This window comes from Salvelinus namaycush, chromosome 10, assembly GCF_016432855.1.
Source record: "Salvelinus namaycush isolate Seneca chromosome 10, SaNama_1.0, whole genome shotgun sequence".
NCBI classification, from domain to species: Eukaryota; Metazoa; Chordata; class Actinopteri; order Salmoniformes; family Salmonidae; genus Salvelinus; species Salvelinus namaycush.
Window position 1 is genome coordinate 23,442,956 of NC_052316.1, and position 22,589 is coordinate 23,465,544.

The 22,589-nt window shown below is 44.4% G+C and overlaps 1 protein-coding gene across 1 annotated transcript in view; it reads left to right on the forward strand.

The window, feature by feature from the left end:
* Positions 1 to 22,589, forward strand: part of LOC120054493 (xenotropic and polytropic retrovirus receptor 1-like) — an 88,976-nt gene that overhangs the window by 37,619 nt on the left and 28,768 nt on the right. The window contains exon 3 of the mRNA XM_039001918.1: positions 21,416 to 21,517. Coding sequence (XP_038857846.1) covers positions 21,416 to 21,517 — 102 coding nt within the window. The remainder of the gene's footprint in view (positions 1 to 21,415; positions 21,518 to 22,589) is intronic.

Consider the following 22,589-nt stretch of genomic DNA (forward strand, 5'->3'; position numbering starts at 1 on the left):
AAGCTGTTGATATTTTAAGGGTATCGCTGGGATGCTTTGTTATGTCTGAGTGGTGTGTCAGACCTGGGATAACCACCAGGATTATATCTTTCACTCTCTAAAAGGGTGGCCCTTCATATCTAAGCAGTTGCAGTGTTGTTCTCTGCAGGCCTGTCTTTCCTGACAGCCTAGGCTGAAGGCAAGAGGCAAAAGGGTAGATAGACTGAGTTGAACTCTCTAATGACTTTCGTTTAGCCTCTGCGCAGACAGAGGATCTTTGCCCCACGGACGCTGCTGCAGAGAGAGCAGGGAGCCAGGAATAGAGCCTGGGGTCGCCTAAGTCTGTGGTAGAGTGACAGTGTCTAGGCCTGCTGACATCCACCCCAGCTCTACTCCCAGTGTTAATCCCTGGAGACAGGGGGATGGGGAGCTAGCCACAAGGAACTACGCCAGCACCTCCGGTAAACAGGAATCTGACACCTCGACCACAAAGTGGGAGGACACACACATATAAATGACAGGGATAAATGATTCTACTACCATGGACCAGGAACACGTATCACTGCCGGTGTTCACCTTGTGTGCTGTCAGATTGTCTCCCGTCTAATTCTACTGTCAGGGAATCCTAACATTCTAAGCCTCATCCTAACATTCTAAGCCACACTAAACCTCATTGTCTAAAATTAGTCGGCCTTTGGTTTCACTGCCATCCAATAACATCCAGCCTTGTTATGTGCCGTATGTGAGACCTGCATAGTGTGGGCTTTCTGTGTGATATTGACAGGATTCAGAGTCACTGGTTGATGTGCCCTGGAGTGTAGAGCCTCAGCTCCAAATGGACCCCCTCCCTCCTCCCTCTCTGCTGTTTATTAATGGCTGGGTTAATTAAGTGAACCTGAGCAGCAGCAGCAGGTCTCTGTTAATGTTTCACTGGCCCAGGTAATACTCACAGTTCACTGAGGCTGACTGAGCTTCAGGGGCCTTCCACCACTCATTGTGTGTGTGTGTGTGTGTGTGTGTGTGTGTGTGTGTGTGTGTGTGTGTGTGTGTGTGTGTGTGTGTGTGTGTGTGTGTGTGTGTGTGTGTGTGTGTGTGTGTGTGTGTGTGTGTGTGTGTGTGTGTGTGTGTGTGTGTGGGGTGGGGGGTGAGTTTGTGTGTGAGTTTTTAATAGACCTTAACATCACCGTGGGGAACTCTCATAGTGAATGAGTTTGATGAAGAGGGCACTGTATAGAAAACATCAAACATTACAGAGCAATATCAAACTGACAGACAGGGCCAAAAACACTCAACACCTTTCAGAAACCACCAAATCAAATCAAATTGTATTGGTCACATACACATAGTTAACAGATGTTAATGCGAGTGTAGCAAAATGCTTGTGCATCTAGTTCCGACAGTGCAGTAATATCTAACAAGTAATCTAACAATTCCACCACAACTACCTAATACACACAAATCTAAAGGGATGGAATAAGAATATGTACATATAAAGTCCATAGATTCTGAGTGCTGTATTTGTAAGGTGTTGACTATAAACCCAAGTGACACTTAGGAATAATTTTGGAAGGAATTCATCCAAAACAACTGGAGACCATTTTGGTACAACAGCTTAGATATGTTCACTTCTATCTAAATCCTCCTGTATGATGTAAATAGGTTGCCACGTCACTGACTACACAGTGCTCCTATAATTGAATCCACCGAGGACACATGTTGAGTGGGGTCAATGTCATAAAATCAATAGAATTAGGTTATGGACGGTAGAAGATTATACCTGTAAATAAAATCCATGCAGTTGCAATACAGTATCCTATCCATCATGATAAATGTGTTTTTCTTGAGGACACTTCTTCTCAATGCGGGCGTTTTAGGGTCCCTCCAGGACTGTTAGGACTGTTTTAATGAATAAACGATCAGATGTGATTGTGCTCCCGGCCTCCAATGAAAGATAGTCAGTCACATCAATCAGCGGGTGTGGCACGCTGATATCCCCAGGCCTGGCTGGGGAGAGGAGAGGAGGGGACGGAGGCTGATCTCCTAGGGCCTGGCTGGGGAGAGGAGAGGAGGGGACGGAGGCTGATCTCCTAGGGCATGGCTGGGGAGAGGAGAGGAGGGGACGGAGGCTGATCTCCTAGGGCCTGGCTGGGGAGAGGAGAGGAGGGGACGGAGGCTGATATCCCCAGGCCTGGCTGGGGAGAGGAGAGGAGGGGACGGAGGTTGATCTCCTAGGGCATGGCTGGGGAGAGGAGAGGAGGGGACGGAGGCTGATCTCCTAGGGCCTGGCTGGGGAGAGGAGAGGAGGGGACGGAGGCTGATCTCCTAGGGCCTGGCTGGGGAGAGGAGAGGGAAGGGAGGCTGATCTCCCTGGGCCTGGCTGGGGAGAGGAGAGGAGGGGACGGAGGCTGATCTCCTAGGGCATGGCTGGGGAGAGGAGGGGGAAGGGAGGCTGATCTCCCTGGGCCTGGCTGGGGAGAGGAGAGGGAAGGGAGGCTGATCTCCCTGGGCCTGGCTGGGGAGAGGAGAGGGAAGGGAGGCTGATCTCCCAGGGCCTGGCTGGGGAGGGGAGAGGAGAGGTGAGGCTGAACTCCCAGGGATTGGCTGGGGATAGGATAAGGGAGAGGCTGATCTCCCAGGGCCTGGCTGGAGAGAGGAGAGGGGAGGAGAGGGGGAGGCTGATCTCCCAGGGCCTGGCTGAAGAGAGGAGAGGGGAGGAGAGGGGGAGGCTGATCTCCCAGGGCCTGGCTGGAGAGAGGAGAGGGGAGGAGAGGGGGAGGCTGATCTCCCAGGGCATAGCTGGTCACAAAGAGCCTAGATTCCTTTCTCCATCAGCTCTGTGTTTTTAGAACTGCCATGATTAATGCAATAATGCAGACCCTCTTAACCTCCCCTCTCTTCTGTACATTATACACATGCACAAACACTCTCACTGTCTCAAACATGCACACCCACACACTCCCACACGGCACACCCATGCGGTGTCACATGATTCTAGCTCCCTTGGAAACGAAGACAAAGACTTCAGAGATTAGTTAACCGATAGTAATTAGGAAGTGGTACACTGCATCAACAAGCTCCTCCTATAAGCAGTCTGATTGAGCACAATGGCAGCCTTATCGTTAGCCTTCCTAGTAGCTACTACACACAGTTTTCTCAGGGGGCTTGAGATCTCCAAGCGATAAGGATAAAGTGTGGATGTTTTTTTACACATGACTTCCCAGTAGAAGGCTCAGTCTAAAAGGGTTTTCATGTTACATTGCCAACATGAAGTCATACTGTACTTACCAGGGGCGCAACTTTCACTGGGGATGGGGGCATGTCCCCTCCTCCACATTCTGAAATTGCATTTTTGTCCCCCCCAGTTTTATCATTGGAATGTGATACAAAACGAGGCAACGGTGTGCTTTAGGACCATGCGGACGCCGCCGAGCGGTCAGGTAGGCTGTTTGGAGTGTTAAATATATCCCCCCCACTTCTAAAACCAAAGTTGCACCCCTGGTAACTACACACTGCACTGCCTGAGGAAAGGGCATGGTCACTAGTGGACTCAATTCCTCTGTCTGTCAGTCTGTGTCTATCCTAAATTCCTTTTGTACATTGAATGCTGTATTTGTCATGTTTCATGCCATTCCCAATCTCATTTCATTGCAATCATTTCTGCTGCCTTTTTCACCCCTCAGTGAGATTAGCTATCCCAGCCATTATAGGAGTGATATTGATTGTGAGGCATACTGAGAGGGGTGTTGCTTGCCATGCAATACAAAGATACTGGACTTGCCTGGTCAATGCCCATTGATCATTTTTTGCTGACTGCTTGCAGTGTGCAGATTTTCTTTTCAACGTACATCATGTGAAAGTAAAGGGATTTTTAAAAATCCCATAGTTTCCTTTCTGTCAAGATAATGCATATTATGGATGTCTGCCTGATCTGAAATCAAACTGGGGAAAATTATGAATACTGAAACCGCATCATGTACAATCACTGAAACAACCCCCAGACCCTTTCACTCATTTCCCCTCAACACTACCCACCAACACACCATCACTCCAGGGCCTGGAGTGGGGCGGCAGTGTAGCCTAGTGGTTAGAGCGTTGGGCCAGTAACCAAAAGGTTGCTAGATCGAATACCTGAGCTAACAAGGTAAAAATCTGTCGTTCTACCCCTGAACAAGGCAGTTAACCCACTGTTCCTAGGCCGTCATTGTAAATAAGAATTTGTTCTTAACTGACTTGCCTAGTTAAATACATTTTTTTTTTTTTTAACTCGCTCACATCCACTCGCTCACACCCACTCCCTTAGACTCACAAACACACACATCCATGGACACCTGCTCATTCGCATGCATGCGCACACATTCACGTGAAAGCAATTGGCTGCATCAATGGAAAAGCCTCACTCCTGTAGTTGGTTGCTAATGGCTACACGGTCCAGGGAAGGACACGGAGCGAGATGTCGATAATGACAATGTCACTCCCAGTGAACCCACTAAAATGGAACAACTATTTTCTGCCAGACAGCCAGGTGATGGCTGTATTATTATTTTCAGCAACAACTGTTGTAAAGGGTGAAATATAAAGAAAGAGAAGAGAAAGATGTGTATTTTTCTGCTGGATCTAATCAACACATTCTGTCAGAACATTCAAATGATATTCAGGTCAAATTAGATTGTGCATGTAGTTATTTTTTTGTCAGTTGTAAAGAAGATTAGTTCCATGCATTTCTATGCAAAGTTTGTAATTATGTGGTTAATATTTTTTGATAGTTAAGGCGTATGGGTTCAGAACCTCCCTAGTAACAGTGTTGAGGCGCTCATTAACCCTGGCCAACAGAGAAGAGCCTGGGAGATTAGGCTCTGAGACTTCATTTCATCACACTGACTGGAATGCCAGTCGTTTCCAAGGGAACATGATACAATAGCAAACATCTCTCAGCAGTACCAATATATTTCTTGCAGACAATTCATTCTCTCTACCTACAGTGTCTACAGGTTGGAAACAGAGCAATGAATTGCCCTATGCCTCTGGCTCAGACCCCACAGCTCTGTTGTGCCTCTAGACATTATGAAATATGTTAGCGAAGTGAATCACCAGCCTAGTGATGTGGCTAAATGAACCGGGTCCACTGTGTTCACTGTGACTGTGTTCAGTCTGCATAGCTCAGAGGTTGTCGCTATAGACTTTACAGCAGCAGCATCAGCAGTAGCAGTGTTGTTTTCCCTTGAATGCAGAGCTGTGAACACCGCCCTTATCCCTTCCACCTGAGTGCACAGCAGTGAGAGAGGTAGAAGGGCGGAGCCATGGAGCCAGGGAAGAAGCCTTCTCTCAGTCTAACCTCCATCGGGGAGGTAAATGAGACATCAAGAGGACAGCCAGCCGGTTCTGATCCTTAGCGCTGCACGTGTCTTAAAGATGGTTATTAATATCAATCTGTCTGATGAGATGAGAACAGAAACATTATTGTCTTAATAAGCCCGGCAGACGGTCCCTAATGAGGCGTGGCCATATAGACCTGCCCTCCTAATGCGGTTGTTTATGGGAGTGATCCTCAGATCACACAAAGGAAGACAGGATAAACGTCTGAACACAGAGGAAATGCATTTCTGAGGCAATGAGGTTTTGGGGTTGTCCCAACCGTCTTGTCCCAGATCTCCACCTCTATTCCACTCTCTGCCCCAATGTGATTACCCCATCATAATGCACACAATAATAAAATGTAATGGGGGCATTTTAATTAATTACACACTATTAAATGGTCATTGAATAGGAGATAAAGAAATGTTTTGAATAACTGAACATTTTCAAGGAGCTAAAGTACTGAGATGTGATATCATCTGGGATTGACAGTAGCGTCAGTGTCTCTAGAGCTTCTCTATTCAGGTCAATGACTTCTCTTTAACCTTTTCTCAATAGGGGGTGCTGTTTTCACTTTGTAAAAATTTCGTTCCCAAATTAAACTGCCTCGTACTCAATTCTTGCTCGTACAATATGCATATTATTATTACTATTGGATAGAAAACACCCTCTAGTTTCTAAAACCGTTTGAATTATATCTGTGAGTGAAACAGAACTCAAGTTGGAGCAAACTTCCTGTGAGGAAGTGAGAAATCTGAAATCAGGCAGGCTGTTCTGGGGTCAGTTTATTAATTTGCATGTCTTCTATTGGTCGAGATGCACTGCATACGCCTTCCCCTAGATGTCAGCAAATAGTGAGAATTGGAATGGAGTTGCTAGGCAGATCTGAGGCCATATAAAGGGTCTTGGAACGTGGGGTGCAGTCTTTTCAACATTCGCCATGACGCAAGACAGACCTCAGGATGGCGTTCTGGAAAGCTCCCGTTATAGGCCTTAGATATATCCGGCTCTGATTTTATTCGATATAGGTGTTAAAGACATCATAATGTTGTTATTTTAAACCGAGTTATATCAGTTTATATCAGTATATTGCGATTTTCGGATATTTCTTTGTGCTGCGTTATAGTGAGTTGGGCACGTCTTCGCCACATGGCTAATGTTTACTGCTAATTCCAAAGTTGAAGGCGACAATCTACAACCGAGCAACGATTCCTCTGGACAAAGGACAACTTGCCCAAGATTCTGATGGGAGCTCATCAAAAAGTAAGAAGTATTTATGATGTTAATTCGTTGTTCTGTTGAAAAATGTGAAACTACTATTCCGCCATTAATTTCGGTGCGGTCTCGCTTTAACGCACGCTGTATGTCGTAGTAACGTTAATTTTAAAAATCTAACACAGCGGTTGCATTAAGAACTAATGTATCTTTCATTTGCTGTCCAACCTGTATTTTTTAGTCAAGTTTATGATTAGTTACTGATTAGATTAGGTGCCTCTCCCAAGATTTCTCCCGACATTTTGTTGGCAGCTTGGCTACTATTCTCATTGTATAACCACGATTTGTGCCGCTAAATATGCACATTTTCGAACAAACTCTATATGTATTGTGTAATAGGATGTTATAGGACTGTCATCTGAAGAAGTTTGAGAAGGTAAGTGAAAAAATAATATATTTTGCTGGTTTATTCGTTATCGCTATTGTTGGCTTGAATCAATGCTGTTGTGTGGTTGGCTATTGTAGTAAGCTAATATAATGCTATATTGTGTTTTCGCTGTAAAACACTTAAAAAATCTGAAATATTGGCTGGATTCACAAGATCTTTGTCTTTCATTTGCTGTACGCTGTGTATTTTTCATAAATGTTTTATGATGAGTATTTAGGTAATTCACGTTGGTCTCTGTAGTTATTCTAGTTGCTTTGGTGAGAGTTGTGATGGTGGCTGCAATGTAAAACTATGATTTATACCTGAAATATGCACATTTTTCTAACAAAACATATGCTATACAATAAATATGTTATCAGACTGTCATCTGATGAAGTTGTTTCTTGGTTAGTGACTATTTATATCTTTATTTGGTCGAAATTGTGATAGCTACCTATGCAGGAAAAAAATTGTGGGAAAAAAAAGTTGTGTCTTTTGCTATCGTGGTTAGCTAATAGAAATACATATTGTGTCTTCCCTGTAAAACATTTTAAAAATCAGAAATGATGGCTGGATTCACAAGATGTGTCACGTTCCTGACCTGTTTTCCTTTTTCTTGTATTTATTTAGTTGGTCAGGGCGTGAGTTGGGTGGGTTTGTCTATGTTTGATTTTCTATGTTGGGATGTTTGTGTTCGGCCGGGTATGATTCTCAATCAGAGACAGCTGTCAATCGTTGTCCCTGATTGAGAATCATACTTAGGCAGCCTGGGTTTCACGTGGGTGTTTCTCTTCCGTGTAGTCGTTGTGCCACACGGGACTGTTTGTCGGTTTGATTTTCTATTTGTTATCTTGCTTCATATAGTGTTCAGTTCAATGCTAATAAATTATGGACACTAACCACTCCGCGTATTGGTCCGATCCTTCTCGCCTCTCCTCGTCCGAGGAGGAGGAATATGAAAGCCGTAACAAGATGTGTATCTTTCATCTGGTGTCTTGGACTTGTGATTTAATGATATTTAGATGCTAGTATTTACTTGTGACGCTATGCTAGGCTATGCTAGTCAGCTTTTTTACTGATGGGGGTGCTCCCGGATCCGGGATTGTGTGCAAGTAGAAGTTAACTGGACTCTGATCTCATTACAGACTGGATCTAATCTCAGATGTCAGCCCCTCACTTGCAGGGAAAATATTTCCAAGCGTGCACACTGCACATCCAGACCATTATCTTGCCCAGTTCAAATTGTAGCATTCAATTTAGCTACAGTTCAAGTTATTAGACTTTGCCCTCAGTCATCGGCCAGTGAATGTTTACTTTTTATTTTGAATAATTGACAAGATTATCAGACATTGCATTTGATTTATCATGAAATGTCTTCGGTCCTGATGATAAGAAAATGTAGATGCAGTTTCTCCTCGTGTAGAAATGTAAGCAGGCTCTTAGCATCAGTAAGAGCTAGCTGTCCTATTTAGGCTGATGGAGGACAAATCAACATTTCTCTCCTCTGTTGTTATGCCTCAGGAGGACCACAGGCGCTGGTGTCTGTGGAGAGTTGGCAAACACTGCCAGGCTCTGGACATCTGCTGGGAGAGAAGACTATTCTCTGATGAGACCTGGCATCCCCCCCTCCCCAGACTGCTCCTCTCACAGGAACACGTGGAGTCAGAGCTCTGCACCAGGGCTTGTGGAGCCATCTTGTCTGGGGTCTGTGCCGGGGTCAGCATGGTGCAGTGTATTGGTCAGCTCAGCTCTCCTGCAGAGAACAGCCATACCTCACTGCCTCATCCCTCAGCTCTTCATGTTGTGACATTTAAAATGGGATGAGACTGTTTCCCAAAGCAGACCAGGCCACCTGATTTCATGCGGTGCAGTGCTACATGCTGATGTATGCAGTGACAGTCCTGTTAATTCACAGGCACGGCTACACTGCTCCACAGAGGAGGAGGGAGAAATTGTTAATTGTCTAATTATCATGCAAGCATATATCTCTGAAATAATTGAAAGCACAGCCCTGCTCCTGCCTAATGTTCTAGCTGCGTGGCTCATGTGACTTGGTTGTGTAGCATCCCAGAGCGGATTTAGCTTATTCTGCAGGGTCATGTTTTTTCTTTGAAAGATCCTCCTTGAAATAATAGCTCATCTCTTTGATTGGATTTGTCTCTCCTATTAGTGCTGCGTGACTGTGCATGCTGAGAACATAATGCTTATCTCATTCCCTTTACTGGAGCAGTACCAAACTAATAAAAAGCAATATCATCTGAGATGCCTAACATGATAATGAGAATGTGTTCGCCTATTCGAAATGAAATACAGTACAAAAGCATTTACATATTAATAGCCAGGAATTCTATATTGTAGTTGAAATACAACACATGCTATGATTATGATACATGATACAAAACATGTTGTGGTTCAGGTTGAATTATTCCACCTCCAGGATCTGTGTTCTTGATTCATTTCCCCAGTCTTTACATCCTTGTGATTTCACTGTCACAGTTGGACACTTGTGGTACTTGTGGGGAATCTCCAACATGTATTTCTATATATTCCCTAGGTAGATGATTCTGTTTGATATTGTTCTTCAAAGAACTCCCTGTTTATACATCTACATCCACACAGCCATCACTGCACACTCCATATGTGGCTTGTATTTAGTATGTGTACAACAGTTCTTGAATTTTATTTCAATGGGTATGTATGCAGGTATGCAGAATTGTAATTTAGAGTGATGGGTTGAAAATAGCAGATTTTGTCATTGATAAGGGCCTAAATTGGAATGCAGTAGCTGTACAGTAACATGCTATACATGATGTCAGAGCTCAGGTTCTCCACTTCACAGAATTGTATGGGTTTTGACTGACAGCCATGAAAACTTGAGCACTGCGCACGACTAGAAGATGCCCCCATCCCTCCTGCTAATTGGGCTACTTTTTGCACATGTGTTGTTGTCTGAGGAGGGAAATGCTGTAAATGGAGAGGAGTGGATGTGTTCTGAAAGATGAGACGTTGAGGATTATAATAAATAGCACTTAGGTGTGTGGTTTGGTTGTATTACATCAGAGTTCAAATGTGCGCTTCACATTTCCATATTTGAGAACTTATGTAATTTACTGCATCAACGTTTATGATCGCTATGTTTGATGTACAGTTACAAGATGACATGGCGTTGTACCCTGGGTTGCCCTGTACTGAATGAGCCCGTGTTTATTTCATTGTGAAGACAATTAGCCGTGAAACACACACTCGAATGCACTCAGGACTCCATTATATGCGCATCAAAATTACAATCTGTTTGTCTGAAGTGTCTTCTGAAAGCCTAACACTGTAAAATTGTATTTTATAACTTAGCTAGCCATGTTGGCAATAGAATAAGCTTTCAAATAATGCCCACCTGACCCAGTTTGCGATTTTATAATGGAACATTTTTAGATTGCGTTAACAACAACAGTAATTGTGGGATAGTGGGGACGCAGGGCAGTGTTCCAAAGTGTGCTTGCTTCAGTTCCTCAATGGCAAAACTGGCAGAGCTCAAAAAAGAACCTTATAGTTGAAGGCTCTTTCTATGAGTCATAAAAGTGCATCTTTCTCAAACCCTTGCATCAACAGTGTAATGTTTAGATTCAGTGTTGTGTCTGGTGAACTGTTGTGTCCTCACCTTGGTCTGATCATTTCTACATAATCTTCAAAGTGTTGTCTTTCAGTTGGTACCATGGTCATGTATATGCTTTTTATAGTTCTTCTGTTAGAAACATTTAAATATGGCCCTATCCATACAGGCCAATATCCACGAGTGTAAGGGGTTAAACTGTTTGAAATATTAATCGAAAAGACTCAACAAGCTTTGTGAAAAAACATTTAATTCTCCTTCATCAGTTCCATTCCTTTGCTTAAAAGATATAGCAGAGTGACAGACAGTAGCCCGTGAGCCCCTCAATCAGCTCTGTTACCAGCCTGACTTTTCCTTCTGCCTACCTGGGGGAGAGGAGTTACTCAGGAGGGCCCTGATCTTCAAGGAGCCTCTGCATATGGAGCTGTTAGCAGGCAGGGTGAGGTCTGGGCCAAACATCCTCTGGCTGTGAGCACACGAGATAACACTTCACAGCAGCCAGCTTCTACAGGGCAGAGAGACAGAGAGAGAGAGAGAAAGAACAACTAGGACATAAGAAAGGGCAGAAACTTTAGCAGGAGAGCTTATCAAGGCTAAGAGATGGTCACTTTCTCAAGTAAACCAGTGAGTTGAGATCAACAGACATGCCTAGTTGTATTCAGTTGTAGCCCACTGCTTCCTCTGCCTCTGACCTCCCATCCTTATGAGGACAGGGGGGACACAGTAAGTGGAGGAGATTTAAAGCCTTGTTAGCTAAATGGAAGAAGTGATTAACATTCCCATCATAGTCAATATGCTTCCTGGTCTGTGGGTTTCTTTATGCCTGGCTGGAGGATTGTGTGGTCTACTTCCTCTGTGGCCTCTGTAACGCCTTCTGACTCTGTCCTCCTCCTTCTTCCACAGCTCAACTATTAAATAAGCCCCTTAGTCTAAATGACTCAGTCTATACTGCGTAGAGAGAGGCTCACTGGGTGTGTATGCACTGTGGTGCTCTGAGGGCTATGTATGCAGTGGATTGCCCTAAATGCTGTAACTGTCCGACTGTATCACAGTGGTGATGGAAACAGTGCAGAGCAAGGCAGAGCAGGGCAGTGGTGAATACAACGGCAGTCATACACACTCAGAATCAGATGGTAATTCAATGTTTCCACTTCAGGAGTCCCCAAAACAATTGCAGGAGCATCTTTAGGTCAAGGGAGAGACACTGCAATAATAAATATGGCATAAACGACCCATGTTGTAAGAAGCATCTTGTTGTCAGACTCTGATTGGTCATTGTCTTGACTTATAGAGGATGGACAACAGAACTCTGGAAGGTAATTGGGTCAAAGCTATTGTGAAAGTTTTACTATAGTACTATATGGAGGAAAATTGAAGAAGTTCTAATGAAAGTATGACAAAATTCCCTTTGGTTTAGGAGCGTTGCTCTAATGCGGTTTGAGGGATGTAGGCTATGTTAAAGGGATACATTAAAACATCCTTCTATGGGTAAGAGGAGAGAAGCCAATTTGCCTTTAATTCATGGTTTTGACATTCATTCCTATCATGGTGCAGAAATTTCTTTTTTCTTATCCGAAATGTATTTACTTCACTCAAAAGCTGTTTCAGAACCTTGGACAGCGCTTCCACCTACAGTACAATAGCAAACGGATCTCCTGTTTTTTTTTGTAACATTCTCAGTGCATGCACTTCAAAGGAAGGGATGATTTTCAGCTCGATCAACAACTGCCTTTTTTCCTTAAGACATGGCATATATTAACAAAAGCAATAAAAGGCATTCACTACCTCCAGCATAATCTAGTTAGCTGCAGTGTGTTTTATTAAGTAGTGAACTGGTGAATGTTTCATGATTCATTCTCCCTGTGTGTCTCTTTGTCTCACTGAGCTGGTGTAATATTCCATATTATATCCTTCTCCTGTCTCAGTATCCCTCTTGGTCCCTCAGATCATTTCATATCCCATCTGGTCTTGACTCCTTCCTGCCACTAATGTATTCAACTGGTGCAATATCTGCAGGCTGCCGGGAATCCAACCTAAACACACACACACACACACACACACACACACACACACACACACACACACACACACACACACACACACACACACACACACACACACACACACACACACACACACACACACACACACACACACACACACACTGACCAATGCACTGGATAAACAAACACCTCTCTCAAGTTGTTAAGTGGCCTCTTGAAAAGTGATTCCTCCCTTACTATTACTACTGTGTTTGACTCAGTTTGAGTTGCTTACTTAGCAAGCAGTTTTTATTTATACTCCTCCTAATTTGGGCTGATAAACCACTCCGGACCTACAGTAGCAGGCTAGCCTAGTTAATGTTCATTCTGAATGGTCTCCTGGCTCCACAAACTGCATGATTGTTATAATGAATTGTGGCTGGAGGGGGGAATGGGAAGAGGAAGAAAGCAGACGAGGGAGGAGGAGTTGGGTTGGTGTGGGGGTACTCTCTGCATGGTTTTGCTTCATGGTTATCCTGTATGTCTGGAACAAGAGGATGTAGAATGGAAGCACTGCTCTGTGTGAGTGCACTTTCTCTTTCTCACCCAAACAAGGCTTCCTTACTCCTCAGATAGGGGGAAACCTGAGAATAATGCAAGCTGGGGCAGCACCCGAGCACACCCACCCACTCTCTCAGTTCAATACAGGAAGGTGATACAATAAGAAAAAGACCCTGTCTAATTTGGGCAGGCCATAGAGTCCTCACAGCACCCACAATAATAGAGCTTTAAAAAAAGTATATAGCCACTTCTGGTAAAGTTCCATTCCATTAAAATGATTTAACTCAGGTTGAGTGGAAAGAGATGAGGGAAATTAATTTCATGACTATAGTGGCAGTAACTGCACTTTCAGCTAATGATGATGCCAGAAGGACATGGGTGATAAACAGCAATGAGGTGTCATTACATGGCTTAAATGAAGTGTAAAATGACTGGGGCTGATATAGCTGTGTCTGTGTGAGACTCGGAGAAGGATCCATGTCATGTTCTCTTGCCTGGCTACACATTCAGGATAATTGTAACGATTTTCCTCCTCTTCAGACGAGGAGTATGAAGGATCGGACCAATACGCAGCGTGGTAAGTGTCCATGATATTTGAATAAACTGAACACAACAAAATACAAAAATAACAAAGTGAACCACACCAGGCCAAACACATAGAAAACAAACAACCTAGAAAAAAGAACATAGACTGCCCACCCTAACTCACGCCCTGACCAAACTAAAATAGAGACACAATAAAGGATCTAAGGTCAGGATGTGACAAAAATAGGAGATGACGACATCACTGGTCCCAACATAAAGGGGCACATCACCCCTCTCCTCTGAGCCAGTCATACTCCATGTTCCTGTCACACTCCCAGTGATAAAAGCCACAATATGACGATGTTCAGTAAAAACAGAGAAAATGGACTATGGGCATAAAATGGAACACCAATACATCAGCTTGATTTTCTTGTATGGGTCGAACAACTAGGAATAAAGGCTTCCACTTTAGCGGTTGATTAGGCTATATTAGTTAAACAACCCTCTCCTTCGTCTGAAAACTACAGTGCTATATCCTGTGACCCACAACACTTCATGTTTCTTTCTGTATGTGTGTGCGTGTGTGCGTGCGTGCGTTCGTACAGCAAGGGAGGGTTAGAGCCTCTGACATGGCGGAGAGCTCATGTTTTCTCATCTCCACAGGGGGGTTAGTGTGAAAGATTTATGTGGAGGCTTGATGGGGTGGGTCAGGAGGGGAGATTTGAGTCAGGTCTGGAGAAGTTGCTAGTGCTCCTCATGATTTATTTACACCACAGAAGGGAAAGGGGCTGGCCACCATTATGCAACCTGCAAGGGAATACACCAAGACTTGTTTTTCTCAGAGAAGCCCAGATTGTGTTTCTGAGAGAAGACCTTGAATGAACACAATGTAGGCAGTAAGTTTAGTCATTTGTCTTCAGATATAGAACATTTTATTCAGATCCCCTTATTTCTCTCACTTTTGACCTGCATAAAGGTCAAGGGGATATCAAAGGCTTTAGAGGGGATTCATGGTTGCTCTCCTATTGTTGTATTGATATTTCATGAGGTAGACTAATATGGTACTGCTTCCACCAGTAACAGACAAGGACGTGTTCCCCACTGGACTGGGCATCACTGATAACAGCTGAGCAAGAGCTGTCCATATTTCTGAACCTCATCTTACAGGAGCACTGGGAACCAGTGAATGCACATAGGGTTAATCATGGCTTGATAAAGCTGGCTGCTAACGGTTTGTGTAGGTTTAGATCCTATTTTTATTAGATGTGCAATTATTGTAATTATTGGGACAGTGAAGCATTTTTTCTTATTTTGGCTCTATACTTCAAAAGTCTGGATTTGAAATGATACAACTAATATGAGGTTAAAGTGCAGACTGTCCACTTTCATTTGAGGGTATTTTTACCCATATTGGGTGAACCGTTTAGAAATTACAGCACTTTTTGTACATAGTGCGTCTCTAACTTTCTCACTCATCATTATTCACGATGAATTCAGGATTATCCATAATAATGGTAGCGTCGACATTCATGTAGAAGTGTTTAGAAACATATTCTATTCTTATTTACAATTAAAGTGACTAAAATTACACAATACATTATTTACCATTAATTTCTATTGGGCACAAAAACAACCAAAACAAACAGCAAACGCATCCAACAAATGTGTAGAGTCACCAGCTTGATGTAGTCATTGCGTAACATGAATATGGGAACAAATACTTAACTTTTTACTACTTTAATAAACATATAAGTGAATTTGTCCCGATGCTTTTGGAGTATAGAAATAAAAATGCTTCACTGTCCCAATAATTAGGGAGGGCATATTCACAAACACATTCTTATGCACACATAAACATTCACAAACACATCCTTATGCACACATAAACACTCACAAACACATTCTTATGCACACATAAACATTCACAAACACATCCTTATGCACACATAAACACTCACAAACACATCCTTATGCACACATAAACATTCACAAACACATCCTTATGCACACACAAACACTCACAAACACATCCTTATGCACACATAAACACTCACAAACACATCCTTATGCACACATAAACACTCACAAACACATCCTTATGCACACATAAACATTCACAAACACATCCTTATGCACACACAAACACTCACAAACACATCCTTATGCACACACAAACACTCACCAACACATCCTTATGCACACACAAACACTCACAAACACATCCTTATGCACACACAAACACTCACAAACACATCCTTATGCACACATAAACACTCACAAACACATCCTTATGCACACACAAACACTCACAAACACATCCTTATGCACACATAAACACTCACAAACACATCCTTATGCACACACAAACACTCACAAACACATCCTTATGCACACATAAACACTCACAAACACATCCTTATGCACACACAAACACTCACCCATCCCTCCACAACAGAATAATAAAGTGACTTTCTTTTCCTGGCTGCTCTAAAGCACTTAAGCTTTACTCACTTCCCTCCTGTGACTGCCATGAGCGTCACTAGTTGACGGATTGAAACACGATGGCAAACAGCAGTATGTGGGCCATGCTGGGAAGCCCCTCTGTACTAGGACTGTGGAGCATACCCCATCCGCTTCAAGCACCGACAGGAAATGTCCATGATATGCAGCGCTTGTTAACACATCTTAATCAAACTGAAAGCTTACTTTTTAGACTTACTATACCCAGTACCTACTGAAACAAATACAACTAAGAAACCATGAAGAAAAACAAAACAATGGATACTTACCCAGCCTGTCCTCTATGAGACACTCTGTCGTGAGTAAAAGGTTACAAACCTCAGAGCTCCATCATGTCACTATATAGACAAAACATCAAGGAGCTCACCTCAAAAGAAAGAGTAGAACCCTGCTCAGTGCTGACAGAGAAGTGAAATACTAATGTCCAACAAACACTATCAAACACAGCACAAGATGAGGTGGCCAGAGTATCCATCTTCACACAGAGCCCCCAGGGACACAACTATTACTCTCCTAGGAGGCATTTCATCATCATCATCCTACAGCCTGCACCACACACTTACACACACACACACATATCCACCTAAGCGCTCACTCATCCCTGTAATGTTAGGGCAGATACTGCTGCAGGAAGCCATTTAGTGACGGCTGGTGGAGACAGCCTTGGTGTGGCCCAGCCTGTTTGCTCTCTGTGTCTCTGGGTCTTTGTAGCAGAGTGCTGGTTGGGGCAGCAGTGGGCTGGGCTGGTTCCCTTGAGGGATGTTGGCTGTTAGCTGTGCCACAGTACCACTCTGAGGATAATGAGCTCAGGGAGAGGCCCTCCAGAGCTGCCTGTCAGAGGGACACTGGGGAGGATGGTACCATTGGACTATGAGTGGGCTTGGCTGTCGCCTCACCAGCCAGTGGTGCAATAATGAGGCCCCATACAGTGAGAGAGAGAAGACATTGAGTTCAGATAAATACAGACATCTTTGATAAATGGGAATAAACGCACTAAATACCATTATGATTTCACTCGTTTGAGTATTTTGTCCGCTGCGATTGAGCTGTTCATTTCTATCCGTTGTTTTAGTTGAAAATAAATTAGCACAGACAGTTTGTACTTTACTCTAACTCTGTGAGCCTAATTATGTTGATTCATGCAGATTTGAGTAAGGTTGAGGTGAAGCAAATGTATGTTATAGAGATGTTTTTGCATCAGAGGCATGGTGAATACTCAATGTGTAGCTGCAGGGACGGGGCTGTTTCAAAGCAGCGCTGCCTCTCGCTCCTTTGTTCTCACACGCCACACATGCTCACGCACACACATAGGGGTCAGTAGAGCTTCAGCGGGGGGAGATAGGGGTCAATAGAGCGTCAGCGGGGGGAGATATGGGTCAGTAGAACTTCAGCGGGGGGAGATATGGGTCAGTAGAGCTTCAGCGGGGGGAGATATGGGTCAGTAGAGCTTCAGCGGGGGGAGATATGGGTCAGTAGAGCTTCAGCGGGGGGAGATATGGGTCAGTAGAACTTCAGCGGGGGGAGATATGGGTCAGTAGAACTTCAGCGGGGGGAGATAGGGGTCAGTAGAGCTTCAGCGGGGGGAGATATGGGTCAGTAGAACTTCAGCGGGGGGAGATATGGGTCAGTAGAACTTCAGCGGGGGGAGATATGGGTCAGTAGAGCTTCAGCGGGGGGAGATATGGGTCAGTAGAGCTTCGGCTGGGGGAGATATGGGTCAGTAGAGCTTCAGTGGGGGGAGATATGGGTCAGTAGAACTTCAGCGGGGGGAGATATGGGTCAGTAGAACTTCAGCGGGGGGAGATATGGGTCAGTAGAGCTTCAGCGGGGGGAGATATGGGTCAGTAGAGCTTCAGCGGGGGGGAGATATGGGTCAGTAGAACTTCAGCGGGGGTAGATATGGGTCAGTAGAGCTTCAGCGGGGGGAGATATGGGTCAGTAGAACTTCAGCGGGGGGAGATAGGGGTCAATAGAGCGTCAGCGGGGGGAGATATGGGTCAGTAGAACTTCAGCGGGGGGAGATATGGGTCAGTAGAGCTTCAGCGGGGGGAGATAGGGGTCAGTAGAACTTCAGCGGGGGGAGATAGGGGTCAATAGAGCGTCAGCGGGGGGAGATAGGGGTCAGTAGAGCGTCAGCGGGGGGAGATATGGGTCAGTAGAACTTCAGCGGGGGGAGATATGGGTCAGTAGAGCTTCAGCGGGGGGAGATATGGGTCAGTAGAACTTCCGCGGGGGGAGATATGGGTGAGTAGAACTTCAGCGGGGGGAGATAGGGGTCAATAGAGCGTCAGCGGGGGGAGATAGGGGTGAGGGGTCACTCCACGGCCCTCTCCCTACCTTTCTCTCCAGGCTTTCATCTCCTCCATTTCCTCTTATAACATAATCTAGGATAATTTCATCCAAAGTCCACATCCCTCTTGTTTCTCTTTCTTCCTTGTCATCTGCCTCCTCCCCCCGTTGTTTTTATGTAGACTAGTTCCAGTGTTCTATCACCTCTTCCTTTGGGATCTTGTATTTGACCTGGTTTTGCAGCGGTATTGCAGTGCCCTGTTCTCACAGGCTTGTTCTCTAAACTTATCCCAGTCTGTGCTGGGAGGACTGGCATCCAGCCAGACGATGTAAAATGGCTAAACTCTCCATTGATATGTCCTGGTCCAAGGTGTGTTGTGACTGCAATGGAATTAGGAAGTGAGGTAGAAATGCTTTCAGAGGCGTAGGCAGAGCGTACTTTCATTCCTCATGCAGATAGCTAGCTGCTGCCTCTCATCCTCCTCTCATCCTCCTCTCCTCCTCCTCTCATCCTCCTCTCCTCCTCCTCTCGTCCTCCTCTTGTCCTCCTCTCGTCCTCCTCTCCTCCTCCTCTCCTCCTCCTCTCCTCCTCCTCTCTTCCTCCTCTCCTCCTCCTCTCTTCCTCCTCTCCTCCTCCTCTCCTCCTCCTCTCTTCCTCCTCTCCTCCTCCTCTCCTCCTCCTCTCGTCCTCCTCTCGTCCTCTCCTCCTCCTCTCCTCTATTCCAGACAGGAGGGGATGAGCTGTGTGGGTGTACACTGTAAGGGACTCACACACCCTCCTGACCTCCACTCAACACTGGCTATGACCCACTGATGCCAGCTGTGTCTTACAGCACACACATTCTGACCCAGTGAAGATGATACGTTGAAGGTCATCTCAGTCCCTGTTTATGTTCTGTCTCAGTTCAGACAGTTGAGCATGGCTGCTGTTGTTTTCTTTTTGTTCAGTGAGGATGTTGTTTTTGATGTTTAATGAGGACTGCAAGATGCCTCTGTCATGAGGTTAGTCTGAACCTCAGTAAGGTTACACATCTCCCCAGCACTATGGGTGTCACGGATCGCTAGGAGTGGTGGGTGTGGAGTTAGGCGCAGAGAGCAGTGCTTCCAATGAATACGTTTTATTCAGCTGGGCCCAGCCAACAACCAGGCAAAACTGAGTAATAAACCGATAAGTCCCCCAACCAGGGAAAATAACGGACAGCAAACACGTAAGAGCAAAATAATAATACACCACTGACATAAAGGATAAGCCCGCACAACAGCAGGCGGGACCTGGGAGTTAAATAGTCCCTAATTAACAACAAATAAGATACAGGTGAAAACCATCAAGACAAAACCAACAGAAAAGAAAAAGGGATCGGTGGCAGCTAGTAGACCGGTGACGAGGACCGCCGAGCGCCGCCCGAACAGGAAGAGGAGCCACCTTCGGTGGAAGTCGTGACAATGGGAGTGAATCATCATATAAAGTCCCTTATGAAGGAGTTTCAACCACTGAACATGATTCAATTCACTAATTATTGATATACAGATGTTTTTCTAATTTTTTATATAAAGCTGCGCATCGCTTGACTGGCTCACTGACTCCAAGGAAAATGTTCACAGCCTTTTACTGAACACAATCACAGTCTCTCCTTGGATTCTCGCTCTGTATGCAGGTGAATAGAGCAGGAATATTGACAGCCTACACAGCCTTAGGCATCTTTTTGTTATTACTAAGAACAGAATTGAATGCCTCTCCATCTAAAGGTTTCAACTTGCATTAAAGGGCCATTTCATATGATAGGTTAGCTAACATTTCTATTATAACCCCACTCTTGCACAAACATTTAGCAGAGATAGTGTGATGGAGGGTGTGTGATGTATCCCTGGCTGTGACATTTAGATAGAACATCAATGATGCATCAGTACTGGTGTCAACTAGCAAGTCTGGCCAGACTAACATTGATAAGAGAGTGATCGGGATGAATAATCATTGAAAAATAATAGGTGTTTTAGTAGCAGATAGAGGATATAGAGAAGCACATTCTCTCAGTGTGCAGATCCTCTTTGTCGCTGTCTTTCTCAGTCCCAGGAGACGAGGCCTGCCTCTTACACTGTGACTCTCTACTCTCAGGATCACTGTCAAATATTGCCAGCTGTTATAGATGGATGGGTTTTGGAACTTGTGGTCACTATAAATAAAATCATTAGAACTACAGCCTGTTGATCCTGTGCTGTGGACCTGTGGTCAGAGTTTAAGCTGTGGCTGGGACAGTGCCCTGTGGCCCTGGTCCTCTTGGCTGCTATTGTCTTTACTGGAACGCCAGTGGGCTTAGCTGGGCTAAGGTGAATGGGGATGGGGTGGGGGGAGCGTGGGATGCAGACAGGGGAAGGAATCCCCCAGGCAACTCATAGGCGTGTTGGGTTACTCTGTGTGCTGGATGAGCAACACCAAGTAAGAAGACAGAAGAGAAGGAGAGGATGGGGAGGGAAGGGAAGGTCGGGGAGTAGGGGAGGGGAGGGACCAAATTAAATGTGTCCTTATTTAGAACTGTGCCACTGTGCTTGTCCCCAACATTTAATGACCGTCAGAGGAACGAGAGAGGCAGGGGCGTGTTGGTGACTTTTCTGGGCTGAACAGTACACTGTCCATCAAGCCATTTTTAACCGTTTTGTTTCTCTTGGTACCCTGGTCTGAATGAAAGCATTGTTTAAGTGGATTGATGCTTGTTGAAGGAGAATCATCTTGAAAAAGGATGTGAATGTAATCATAAGCCAAACTGATAGGCTACCTGTTTAGCTCCAAGCTGTGGTCATATTCATCTAGGTCAATAATTTCCAGATGCATACATTTTTAAATTGTCAATAATGATGTGTCCATTAATTGTTTTTCATTGGTTAAATAATGTTTTTTTGTTGAATGTTTTGTTCGAAACGTGACCTTTCTCTCTCTCTCTGTCTCTTTTTTTCCCTCTCCAGTCACAGATGAAGACACTGTCAAGAGATACTACGCCAAGTTTGAGGAGAAGTTTTTTCAGAATTGTGAGAAGGAGCTTTTGAAGATCAACACATTTTATTCAGGTAGGCTTATCTGATGGAGCAGTGCTGCTATGCTATGCAAGTTTGTCTCTCTGACTAAGTTAGACCACCCCTTTGATTTTCTGTGAGCATCTGCAGTTTGTCCACTCATAGTTACTTATAATGCCATAGTAACTAATGCCTGCAGTGCAATGGGAGTAGCCAGTAATTTCCTTGACATCTTGCACATATGGTTGTCATGTTGAGTGATAAGCTTTATTTGGGTGCCAACTACGTGATGTTTTGTAGAACTGCATTTAATGGGTTGATGCTGCCTGGCAACATGGACATTCGATATATTCTGAATCTCGTTACCAACGAGTACATACTTTATTGGTAATGGTACGAGTTAGACAGGAAGCCAACAAAATATAGAAAAGGTGCATTCATTAGTGTCTACTTTAATTTGCTTTCCCTTAAAGTCTGAAAGACTTTTAAACTCCCTATTTTTCTTCTCCAATAAACCTCCCCTCCCACCCCCTTCAGAGTTGAGGCTTTGCCAGAAGCTGAAATAAACTCAGACCAGGTTGGACTGCCAAAGAGAACTGGCACTCTGATCAACATCCTGTTGCTCCTCACTTTTATCTCCCCTGAAAAACAAGGATTTCCCATCACTGTTGCTCATTAAGCACATCCAGCAGACTGAGTCTGAGTATTTTATTTATTTTATCTTCATTTAACTAGGCAATTCAGTTAAGAACAAATTCTTATTTTCAATGACGGCCTAGGAACAGTGGGTTAACTGCCTTGTTCAGGGGCAGAACGGCAGATTTTTACCTTGTCAGCTCGGGGTGTAACGGGTGTCTAGATCTTCCTCCTCCTCGGACGAGGAGAGGAGAGAAGGATCGGAGGACCAAAATGCAGCGGGTTGTGAATACATAATGATTTATTTACAGACGAAGACGAAACACGAAGAACACTTGAAATGATTACAAAATAACAAAACGAAAACGTAGACAGACCTGAACTCTGAGAACTTACATGAAACACGAAGAACGCACGAACAGGTACAGACTACAACAAAACGAACGAACGAACGAACGAACGAACGAACAAACAAACCGAAACAGTCCCG